Genomic DNA, 12,517 nt, shown 5'->3' with positions numbered 1-12,517 from the left:
TGTTTGGAGGACGATGGGTAACACTGGAGCATTCTGTCCTTCACAGAGGGAGCGAGAAGCCTGTAATCGATGCTCTTCTACAGCACAGTCTAATATAGACATCCATGGCTTTCTTAATCACAAAATGGGAACGAAAACATTTGAACAGATTTTCCAAAATGTTTGAACCCAAACTTCATATAATACAATTCAAACTTTCAGAGCCATTCAAAGTCTACACTACACACTCATCAGGTCATGACATGATTTAGACTTGAGTTTAAAGGCTGCTTGCTTGTTCTTCTTAGCAACAATTCTGTCAATTAAATGCTTTGCTTTCTTTGGGAGACTCTCTCTGCGCTTTTGAAGAGAACAACGCCTGGCGAGGTTCTCTGTGCTGTCTCTTCGTAGACAGAGCTGGCGGATGATGCCCTCAAACAGCGGCCAGACGTTGTGTTGCATTGCTGCTGATGTCTCAATGAACTTACAGTCAAAGACAGCAGCAGACGAACAACCCTCTGAAAAATGAAAAATAAAATAAACAAATTCTCAGTGATCTAAGGTAAAACAAAGAGTACTTTATTAATCCTATAAGGGGGTTTGCGGATTAAATAGCAATTGTAATGCCACTAATAGAAGTAACTTTAGGATAAGGAGTAGAGAAGCACTAAAGAGTTTTACTATTTAAATTCAGGATCACTTACCACTAATGGACACTTCTCTGCAGCGAACCAGGTCACATTTATTGCCGACGAGGATGATAGGAGTGCGGTCGGCTTCACGCTGACGTCGAAGCTGAATACGAAGATCAGATGCGCGAAGGAAGCTTGAACGATCTGTTATGGCATAAACTATAATGAAAGCGTCTCCTGTCTGCAAACAATGCTCCTGTGTCCAGCTGCCCTCATCCTGATGGAAACAGAAATCAGAATGTCTAACAACCTCCAATCAAAGTACATTAATATAAATTGCTGATAAACTAAAGACGTTACCTGTGAATCCCACATGTCAAGTAGGGTAACGGTGGCCCTCTCACTGTCTACTGTTATGGTCTGCTCAAATACTTCACCTGAGATCATTAAAAGAATCAGAATGAGTTTTTATTGCCAGGTATGTTTACACATACGAGGAATTTGTTTTCATGACAGAAGCTCCACAGTGTAACAGAATGACAGTGACAGAACAAAAACAGATAATAAAAAATAGAACAAGTAACTAAAGAATAATAAAAGGGACAAAGAGTTGAAACAAGGTTATGAAAAGTGGCCATGGCAAAAATGTACAAAATTACATTCACCGAGTACACACATTATAGCCTATATTGACAATAAAAACCTCTTTATTTTAAGTTTTCTGTGCAATATTCTTGTGGCGCCCCTAACAAAGGCCAGCGTTCTGTCAGATGCGACCTTGAAGCAAAGCGCTCCTGCATCCTTCTGTTGTTACCTCATCAGGCGAACGCGATTTGTTAGCGAGCGTCTGTGTTCAAACATACAGGTGCATCTCAATAAATTAGAATGTTGTGGAAAAGTTCATTTCAGTAATTCAACTCAAATTGTGAAACTCGTGTATTAAATAAATTCAATGCACACAGACTGAAGTAGTTTAAGCCTTTGGTTCTTTTAATTGTGATGGCTCAAAAGTTTGGTTGTGCATCTTTTTCTTTCACACTTTTTCCTTCCACTCAACTTTCATTTAACATGCTTGGATACAGCACTCTGTGAACAGCCAGCTTCTTTGTCAATGAATGTTTGTGGCTTACCCTCCTTGTGAAGGGTGTCAATGATTGTCTTCTGGACAACTGTCAGATCAGCAGTCTTCCCCATGATTGTGTAGCCTAGTGAACCAAACTGAGAGACCATTTTGAAGGCTCAGGAAACCTTTGCAGGTGTTTTGAGTTGATTAGCATGTCACCATATTCTAATTTGTTGAGATAGTGAATTGGTGGGTTTTTGTTAAATGTGAGCCAAAATCACCACAATTAAAAGAACCAAAGACTTAAACTACTTTTACTGTGTGGATTGAATTTATTTAATACACGAGTTTCACAAGTTGAGATGAATTACTGAAATAAATGAACTTTTCCACGACATTTTAATTGATTGAGATGCACCTGTATGCGCCCTAACAAACTTCTATAGCCTAACAATAATAAATGCTCATTCATGTATTAATCAAATTATTTCGCATAATATTAAATTAAGTTAAGTTTGCACTTCAGCAGTCCATAAAAAAAAATAATAATAAAATAATAATAATAAAAAACATTTCCCTACCCTGTTGAAAAAAAACCAGCATATGCTGGTTAGGTATGTTTTGATGCTGGGATGCTGGTCCTTTTGCTGGTTTATGCTGATCATGTGCTGGCAAAGGACCAGCATAAACCAGCAAAAGGACCAGCATAAACCAGCAAAGGACCAGCATAAACCAGCAAATGACCAGCATAAACCAGTTTAAACCATCAAAACATACCTAACCAGCATATGCTGGTTTTTTCAACAGGGTAAATCTGTTTTTCTCTTTCCCATGTGCCCCAGTTTGCAAGCTCCTGGGCTAGGTTTCTAAACGGTCATTCATAAATAAATAAATAAATAGTACAAAGTAGCTTAAACATTTAGCCTATATTACATGAAAAGAATGTGTAGCCTCCACTCAAAACCACACTCAACCTTTTTTTTTTAAGATTTACGCAATTTCATTAACATAATAGTACATTTCCATCAGATTGAACTGAATAATCTTTACGAAGCCTATTTTAATTGAATAATTGATTAAGAATTGTTCAGTTATTGATATAAATTCAATTACGCACGGATTTTAAATTAAGTGTACTTTTATGACCCCAACCGGTTGTTTTGACTTTGTACATAATTCTCCACAAGTGACCTTTACATGGCTCCAACTTGTGTGTTTCTGAAATGTTGAACTGCACGATTATGATTATGCTGAATTTATACTTAGCCTAAATATAACCGCTATAAACAGGCTTATACCCAAATCACAATCGGAAACAAGAACGTCACTGGAAAGCCAAGTGATTTTTTGATAGTCGATGTGAAGAGTTGGAGTAAAAAGCGAAAATGAAAAGTCCAGTTAATTGTCCACATACCTCCATATAACTCGCATTCGCTGCCCATGCTGTCCGACGCTCCAGCGAATATACTAGCGAGCGCGGACTTCCCGACGCCGTTGTCTCCAAGCAGGACAACAGTGAATGGTCCAAGCGAAGCTGGAGTCGCAGACTCGGTGGAGAGAGCGGAATCTGAAGAGGCGGACGAGCAGGAACTGGATCTGGACATACCGATGTCGGGACGCGCGAAACCATCGCTCAGCAGCTGCCCTCCGTCCGTCCCGCAGATGCTCCACCGGTGCAGGTGATGCTGAACGCGAATACTGTGGCGCCGCATGCTCGCCAGCAGGGTCATTTGTGCAATTCCACGATAAACACTCGGTTAAACGACGGTTGTTTCTGTGAATGTGACTGAACAAAGAATTAACGGACGAAATCGGACGCTCCAAAAGTAGATCCAGTCCCATCCAGCAGAAACCTGCTCAACAAGGTCTAATTGCTCTTGGCTTCTTTGTTTTCAAATAAGCACACCCGACCGAGGATTGGTGCTGTTTGCCCTGGTAATCCAGTTCATGGTTATTTGAAGGTCTCATTATCAGTGAGGATTTCCTTGACGTCATTTCTCTCTCCCAATGAGCTGCAGCGGGTCTTTCCTTACCCTGGGCTTGTCTAGAGCAGTGGTTCCCAAACCTGTCCTGGAGGCCCCCCTGCCCTGCACCTTTTGTATGTCTCCCTTATCTAACACACCTGATTCCACTCATCAGAGAGACTGCAAGAAGTAAATTGGGTGTGTCTGATTAGGGAGACATACAAAATGGAAGGGTGGGGGGCTTAGGTGCAGGCTGGGGTGGCCTCAAAATGAGCATGATGAGAAAAAAGTAAAATAAAACATTGTAGATTGCAAATGTTGTCTTACAGCTATTTCTACCAGATCTAACCCTTAAATTTAATTTTATCAATGTATAAGTTGATTAAGTTAATATTTTTGGGTTGAATAAAGTCAAATAAATTAGATGTTACCACATGAGAAATTGTACATATTCAATGAAGAAAAATACTTAAAGGGACTACTAAAATGAAAACACTTTCATCATCTTCATGACATGCTGGTTTTGTCTCATACCTAAAGGCTACAACACACACCAGTTTTTGTTCCATGCCGAGTTATACAATCGAATCCTCTCATTATAACATAGAAGTACACAATGTAAATCATATTGATTGCGCAGTGTATAGAGAGATTCATTGGTCATAACAGAACTTTGAGAGATCGAAATGAACAAAGAGTGACAGCTTTTTAGTGATTATAACGTGAGCGCTCTTTGCGAGTATTCTAATCCATTCAAAATGCAGAACTTTTGTTTTTCGGCCACACACACGTTGCAAAGTTTCGGGAATGACATTCGCATATTTATGCGGGATTCAATCTCGACATAGCAGTGATTGAGATACAGCAATGGATTGGACAAAATATGTGTGCATTAAGACTATATAGAGCACCCTCACTCATTTCAGAAGCACCCTCAGTGATTTATTTCTGGAACCAGGGGCTTTTATTGTATAACTGTATACAAAAACAACAAAATACAAATGCACTAAATAAAATAACCTAATAAATGCATATTTACAATAAGCACTTAACTGAAATAAGTATTAAATAATAAAATAAATAAATAGAGAAGGCTGACTATAATCAGCTTGCTTCCATTTAGTGGGATATGCCTGCACTTCATCTTAATTAAAAAAGTCATCAATGATGCAAGGACAAAGTTTGAGTGTGCACACAATATCTGAACGAGAGCAGAGCCAAAGGGGTGCAAGATCTTCATATACTTGGGGTTCGTTGGCATCAAATGTTTGAAAGCCTCTGATCCCTAGCTAACAAAAATATGTTCTGAGAACGTTTTGCTAACATTCCCACTAAGTTATAACAACATTATTTCTGAATGTTCCCAAAAATGAAGGGAACATTCTATATTATCATTGCAAACACTATAAATTTACAATTTTCGCTGAACATTCTGAAGCAAGTGGTTACATAAAAAAAAAAAAAAAACAGACAAACATCCAACTAAAACATTTTCAGGAGAAAAAACATTTCATGAACAATTGAAGAGTATTAAAGAAAATTATTAAAGACTAGATAACTTTGACAAATGTTATAAAAAATAACGTTTGTTTATAACTTTGAGAGAATCTAACCAGAACGTTAGCCAAAGTTCTGAGAAATATTTCCTGTTAGCCGGGTCTGTATGTCTGAAAAGCTGCACAGACCAACTGGATAAAGTCAACTGCAGGTGGCATTGTCAGTGACATTATGCAACCTTGATTAGTGTGTTGGTTGGCATAGTAAACCAGTTAAGGCCAGGTTAAAGCAGGACACCTAGGCAGGACAGTAGATCCTTTAAGTGGCCCTTTTCAGGACAACTAATCACATTTGGTATAGACACAGACAAACAAAATAAGACATTCTCAGTTGTTAGTTTTCTGGACTGGTACAGCAAGTAATATAATATATACTAAAAATTTATTTTAAATCAAGTTCTGCTAGACTCAATTTGAAACTCTGTAACCAATACCATCATGAGATCAATACTTGCATGCAAACACCAATCCAAAGGAGATCAATGTGACCAAAACTGAATTAAATTAAGACAAAATTCTCATTAGGCTATACATCAGTGTTTTAAATTCTACATACCATGCAAACAAATCAAGGGTTCAGACAGCATACAACACCACAGATGCTCATGCTCTCTATTTCACACATGCACATAAACACGTACCAAGATACAGATTACATTCACTCTGCTGCTCAAAGAGGGACAAATGACAGACTATAATGTGTTATTAATGTAATTGCTGGATTATGATGACTGTTTCTATATTCAGAATTGATATAAATGAAGGGATTGGATGGATAAGAGAAATCACAGCAGAGTGCTTGGATTACCTCCTTCATTCATTCACTTCCCTAAGAGCGGATCAGAAATAGGCCATCAGAGATCAGAGAGGGTCAGAGACATAAATGGTGCTTTACAGATAATATGCATGACTGATGGACCACCAACATAAAATTAAAAGCAACACGGTATTTTAGGTTGTGATAGCTGAAAAAGCATATCAGTCTGGAACTTTTTCAAAAGTGTTTAAAGGGATAGTTCACCCAAAAATGAAAATGTGACGTTTATCTGCTTACCCCCAGGGCATCCAAGATGTAGGTGACTTTGTTTCTTCAGTAGAACACAAACAAAGATTTTTAACTCAAACCGTTGCAGTCTTTCAGTCATATAATGGCAGTCAATGGGCTCCACGGCTTTGAGAGTAAAAAAAATCATACACAGACAAAACCAAATGAAACCCTGCGGCTTGTGACGATACATTGAGGTCTTAAGACACGAAGAAACGATCAGTCTGTGCAAGAAACTGAACAGTATTTATATAATTTTTTACCTCTGATCCACCGCAATGTCCAACTATGTTCTGGCATAGTAGACATAGATATATATAAGTAGATTACTCATTAGTGACTGTTTCTACGCGATACGTTCCAAAATGGCGGATGCGTCAAAATTCATCCCCCTCACAGTTGTCATGAAGGGTAAAATGAGCTATTTAGACCAAAACCACTTTTTGTGCCAGGCTGTAAACATATTTTTTTCTGCTGTAAAGTTGTTTCTCCCCATGTAAAAATGTAAAGGCATTTTAACATGGGGAGTCTATGGGACTGACTCCCTTTTGGAGCCAGCCTCTAGCGTCCAGTCGATGAATTGCAGTTTTAGTCACTTCCGTGTTGGTTTCACAAGAGAGACCGGAAGGTTGCCGCTTGTTATTTACACAGTGCAGAGAGATTGCGGACGTGTTCACTGGCACTGCAATGATCTAAAGATATTTAGAAGTACAGGTCATCACAATGGAAGACGATTTTGATATATCATCAGACAACATGGAATTTTTTGCCCAACCGTATTTATTTGACGTCACGCGCCGGATGTTGTGAACGTGCTCAGGACAGTTGGATATTGCGGTGTAAAAGCAACAATATTTGCAAAAAGGGATGTAAATGGGTTAGTGCAACTTGTGAGTGGTGTTGCAATTAAGGGTTGTGTTAGGTTAGTGCTATGGCCATGAGACCTGAGCTGAACGATGATCCCAAAGCAGTAATTGCAGTAACTGGGCCATGCGTCAGGAAAGAAGGGATGAAAAGGGATAAGTTCCTTTGGTCTTGAAGAGAAAAAAACACCACAGACAGATCAGACAGAATGTCAAGTGTCAACTATTTTAAATGCCATTTTAAAGCATTCAAGATGAGATGTTCACCTGGATGTTCAACTTCGACCATTTTGCATAAGTCTATAAATGACTGTTCTTTTTTTATAAATATTTATTTTTTATTTATATCTTATATTTTTATGACAGTATGAAATCAGCAGATGACATACCTCTGTTTCTCTTCAGGTTTATACATCTAACTATATTGTATAAAAAATATACTGTACACTGTAAATACACTAAATTAACAACTAAATATAATGTAAAAGACAAGATAATAGAAAAGAATCTGGATAATAGTTTTACTTACATTTCTTTTTGTCTGTTATGATGAAAATGTATGTAAAACGTAAGTTTTTTTCCATTTGCCATTATATTAAGTTGTATATTTTTGTGTATTTACAGTGTATATTATATTATTTTTTATTATTATTCTGAACATAACAGGTGAAAAAAAATTAATTATCCTGAAAATATTTACATCATATTACATGATTACATTAAGCTTGTAACGATCGGCCTTATTGGAAGATGTTACGTTTGTTAAAAAGGGGTCAGATTATACTATGTGAGAGCTTTGAGTGTTTAAAAGATGAGACAGACAACAATGTTAAAAGTGAAAATCAAATATGTATTTACAATATTCACAAGAGACTTAAAACAACACAAAACTAGAATAACTTAGGCTGTTAAAAGTACAGAGTCTTTCAGTTTCATACCAACTGAACATTAAAACTGTCCTTAAGAAATCCAGTGTGTTGCTAGTCCCAAAGTGAATGTCCCCAAAAGTGTCCACCGGTGTATATACAAAAGTCCGCTGTAGTGTTAATAGCCTAAGTTATTCTAGTTTTGTGTTGTTTTAAGTCTCTTGTGAATATTGTAAATACATATTTGATTTTCACTTTTAACATTGTTGTCTGTCTCATCTTTTAAACACTCAAAGCTCTCACATAGTATAATCTGACCCCTTTTTAACAAACGTAACATCTTCCAATAAGGCTGATCATTAAATATGGTGGCCCGTACTGGGAACGTTTGAAAATTTTAACGCTGTGTTGAGAAGAGTGTTTTAAGATGACAACAAAGCAAGTTAATGCTGCTTCTTTTAATACATCTGCTGGCTTTAATGATGAACGGGTTTTACATCACTGTGAGTGTGTACAGCTTCGCGCTGAGTTGGTTGCTCTTAAAAACATTGTTTTAAACTTGGAGAAGGATTTTAAAGACTCTGTTGGAAGTAATCTTAACCGTGAAGTGTGTTTTAGAGAGGGTGTGGATTTTAAATTTGAAAAAGTGGAGGAATCTATCAAGGATGCCGTGGCGACACTAGAGAGAGAGGTCATTGACTGTTTTAAGAGGAGAGACAAGAAATGGGCGAAACAGCTGAAGCAGACAAAGGCTCCAGAAGCCACTATCTCTCCTGCCACTGCGACGACCAGCCCAGTGCCGCCCACGTCAACCCCTGGCTTTCCTCCAGACAACCATCCCTGCACATCTACCACTTCATGGACAACCAACAGAGCGACCGATGGAGAATTCTGCGCCACCACTCCAGCTGGGCCAGAATTCAACCACAGCTTCTCCATCCTCCCCTTCTCCAGAGAGCAACTCGGCAGCGCGCAGGGTGATGACGGCACTCTCCAGGGACTTTCCATCTCTCTCTCCACTCCAGCGACCAACAGGATCGAAGTGCAGGAGCACCAGGGCTTGCTTTACCGGCGGATCCAGAAGGGGGACGACGTCTACAAGATCCAGCTCGACGTTCCTAAGAACCTGGTCCAGCACTTCCACCAGAGAAACACCATGGGCGTCTAAAGACCCTTCTGCAGATCCTGGAAGTTGCCTGGTGGCCCTCAGTCCGCAGTGATATCTTGGCATTTGTCCGGGACTGCAAGCCGTGTGGTGAGGAGGCCAAGGAGTGTGTTGTCATCAACCCTACCAAGAAACCACCTCATCATCCACCTCATCCCCGTTCATCAGCATCAACATCATCCATCAAAAAGACCCCAAGCCGGTTTGGAGGAAATGCCAGGGGGGCAGGCCGACCAGCGTGGTTGGGTGCAAGTCATCCTGGGAGGATCGGTGCCACCTACCTTAGGACACCTAGGCTGGTATGGGACTCAACCTCTCTCTAGTGTTCGCCTAAATTCCTCCGGCAGACTAGAGCCTGTGTGGCAAAGCCTAGTTTTACCTTATTTATTACAAAGACATTTTAAATCACACATTCAAGAGGACACCTACCACAGGGACAATGGCTGACAGGACCTTAAAGGGCTAGTTCCTTCCCCCGGGAGTCATAGACTAAGGGGGGGGGGACTATGTCACACTGTCACACAGGACACGTTTTAACCTGCTCAATATACTTTTTATTATTTTATGTATATTTGAGTTTTAATAGGTTTTCATGTTGTCTTAGCCATTTTATTCCTCTTAACCATTTTAATGTGAGTATGTCTTTAAATGAGTTTGGGTCTGCCTGTCATGTGACTGATCACATGACAGGAAGTAGGAAATGGACAGCATAAAGGAGGCAGCATGTCAAACAAGCATGGTCGTTGCTCTCATTACGACCAAGTGGTGATCACCTGCAAACTGGAATAGTGGAGTTACCTTTGTGGACTTACCTTTCCAGCACTTTGGATTAACACTACAGTGGACTTTTGTATATACACCGGTGGACACTTTTGGGGACATTCACTTTGGGACTAGCAACACACTGGATTTCTTAAGGACTGTTTTAATGGTATGAAACTGAAAGACTCTGTACTTTTAACAGCCTAAGTTATTCTAGTTTTGTGATGTTTTAAGTCTCTTGTGAATATTGTAAATACATATTTGATTTTCACTTTTAACATTGTTGTCTGTCTCATCTTTTAAACACTCAAAGCTCTCACATAGTATAATCTGACCCCTTTTTAACAAACGTAACATCTTCCAATAAGGCTGATCGTTAAATATGGTGGCCCGTACTGGGAACGTTTGAAAATTTTAACGCTGTGTTGAGAAGAGTGTTTTAAGATGACAACAAAGCAAGTTAATGCTGCTTCTTTTAATACATCTGCTGGCTTTAATGATGAACGGGTTTTACATCACTGTGAGTGTGTACAGCTTCGCGCTGAGTTGGTTGCTCTTAAAAACATTGTTTTAAACTTGGAGAAGGATTTTAAAGACTCTGTTGGAAGTAATCTTAACCGTGAAGTGTGTTTTAGAGAGGGTGTGGATTTTAAATTTGAAAAAGTGGAGGAATCTATCAAGGATGCCGTGGCGACACTAGAGAGAGAGGTCATTGACTGTTTTAAGAGGAGAGACAAGAAATGGGCGAAACAGCTGAAGCAGACAAAGGCTCCAGAAGCCACTATCTCTCCTGCCACTGCGACGACCAGCCCAGTGCCGCCCACGTCAACCCCTGGCTTTCCTCCAGACAACCATCCCTGCACATCTACCACTTCATGGACAACCAACAGAGCGACCGATGGAGAATTCTGCGCCACCACTCCAGCTGGGCCAGAATTCAACCACAGCTTCTCCATCCTCCCCTTCTCCAGAGAGCAACTCGGCAGCGCGCAGGGTGATGACGGCACTCTCCAGGGACTTTCCATCTCTCTCTCCACTCCAGCGACCAACAGGATCGAAGTGCAGGAGCACCAGGGCTTGCTTTACCGGCGGATCCAGAAGGGGGACGACGTCTACAAGATCCAGCTCGACGTTCCTAAGAACCTGGTCCAGCACTTCCACCAGAGGACAGCAGAGAAACACCATGGGCGTCTAAAGACCCTTCTGCAGATCCTGGAAGTTGCCTGGTGGCCCTCAGTCCGCAGTGATATCTGGGCATTTGTCCGGGACTGCAAGCCGTGTGGTGAGGAGGCCAAGGAGTGTGTTGTCATCAACCCTACCAAGAAACCACCTCATCATCCACCTCATCATCCCCGTTCATCAGCATCAACATCATCCATCAAAAAGACCCCAAGCCGGTTTGGAGGAAATGCCAGGGGGGCAGGCCGACCAGCGTGGCTGGGTGCAAGTCATCCTGGGAGGATCGGTGCCACCTACCTTAGGACACCTAGGCTGGTATGGGACTCAACCTCTCTCTAGTGTTCGCCTAAATTCCTCCGGCAGACTAGAGCCTGTGTGGCAAAGCCTAGTTTTACCTTATTTATTACAAAGACATTTTAAATCACACATTCAAGAGGACACCTACCACAGGGACAATGGCTGACAGGACCTTAAAGGGCTAGTTCCTTCCCCCGGGAGTCATAGACTAAGGGGGGGGGGACTATGTCACACTGTCACACAGGACACGTTTTAACCTGCTCAATATACTTTTTATTATTTTATGTTTATTTGAGTTTTAATAGGTTTTCATGTTGTCTTAGCCATTTTATTCCTCTTAACCATTTTAATGTGAGTATGTCTTTAAATGAGTTTGGGTCTGCCTGTCATGTGACTGATCACATGACAGAAAGTAGGAAATGGACAGCATAAAGGAGGCAGCATGTCAAACAAGCATGGTCGTTGCTCTCATTACGACCAATTGGTGATCACCTGCAAACTGGAATAGTGGAGTTACCTTTGTGGACTTACCTTTCCAGCATTTTGGATTAACACTACAGTGGACTTTTGGACACTTTTGGGGACATTCACTTTGGGACTAGCAACACACTGGATTTCTTAAGGACTGTTTTAATGGTATGAAACTGAAAGACTCTGTACTTTTAACAGCCTAAGTTATTCTAGTTTTGTGATGTTTTAAGTCTCTTGTGAATATTGTAAATACATATTTGATTTTCACTTTTAACATTGTTGTCTGTCTCATCTTTTAAACACTCAAAGCTCTCGCATAGTATAATCTGACCCCGTTTTTACAAATGTAACATTTTCCAATAAGGCCGGTCATTACAGCTGCATATTTACATACACAGAAATATTAAGCACCACAACTGCTTCCAACACTGATAATAAAAAAAAATTTACACATCCCTACAGACCCAATAAACATTGTATTGTTACTCTGGTAACAGTTGCTAGAATCTCATCATCACATCCTGGACAGTGTTAGGCTCTCAAGAGGTTTCTTATACACACGTGTCTGACTAACACGCCCATCTCCAAAACCCCACTCTCCACCAGACATACAAACGCATACAGAAATACAAAATCTGTGACTCACACGTTATATCACAGCAGAATGATCTATCA

The 12,517-nt window shown here is 40.2% G+C and overlaps 2 protein-coding genes across 2 annotated transcripts; one reads left to right on the top strand and one right to left on the bottom strand.

Moving 5' to 3' along the window:
• On the bottom strand, positions 1-3,765 carry LOC107593681 (GTP-binding protein GEM-like). The gene is made up of 4 exons (XM_016283527.1): positions 3,089-3,765; positions 972-1,048; positions 684-888; positions 1-497 (listed from the first exon to the last, which is right to left on the bottom strand). Exons 1-4 carry the CDS (start codon positions 3,402-3,404, stop codon positions 220-222), a joined length of 876 nt encoding a protein of 291 aa, XP_016139013.1. The 5' UTR covers positions 3,405-3,765; the 3' UTR covers positions 1-219.
• A 4,589-nt stretch (positions 3,766-8,354) lies between these two features.
• Positions 8,355-11,413, top strand: LOC107593710 (uncharacterized). The gene is made up of 3 exons (XM_016283566.1): positions 8,355-9,105; positions 11,003-11,006; positions 11,042-11,413. The coding sequence occupies exons 1-3, from the start codon at positions 8,396-8,398 to the stop codon at positions 11,411-11,413; spliced, it is 1,086 nt and encodes a 361-aa protein (XP_016139052.1). The 5' UTR covers positions 8,355-8,395.
• Positions 11,414-12,517: the final 1,104 nt, after the last annotated feature.

The sequence above is a fragment of the Sinocyclocheilus grahami genome, unplaced genomic scaffold (assembly GCF_001515645.1).
Source record: "Sinocyclocheilus grahami isolate Dianchi unplaced genomic scaffold, SAMN03320097.WGS_v1.1 scaffold175.1, whole genome shotgun sequence".
Lineage (NCBI taxonomy): Eukaryota > Metazoa > Chordata > Actinopteri > Cypriniformes > Cyprinidae > Sinocyclocheilus > Sinocyclocheilus grahami.
This window is presented reverse-complemented; position numbering and strand designations above follow the sequence as displayed.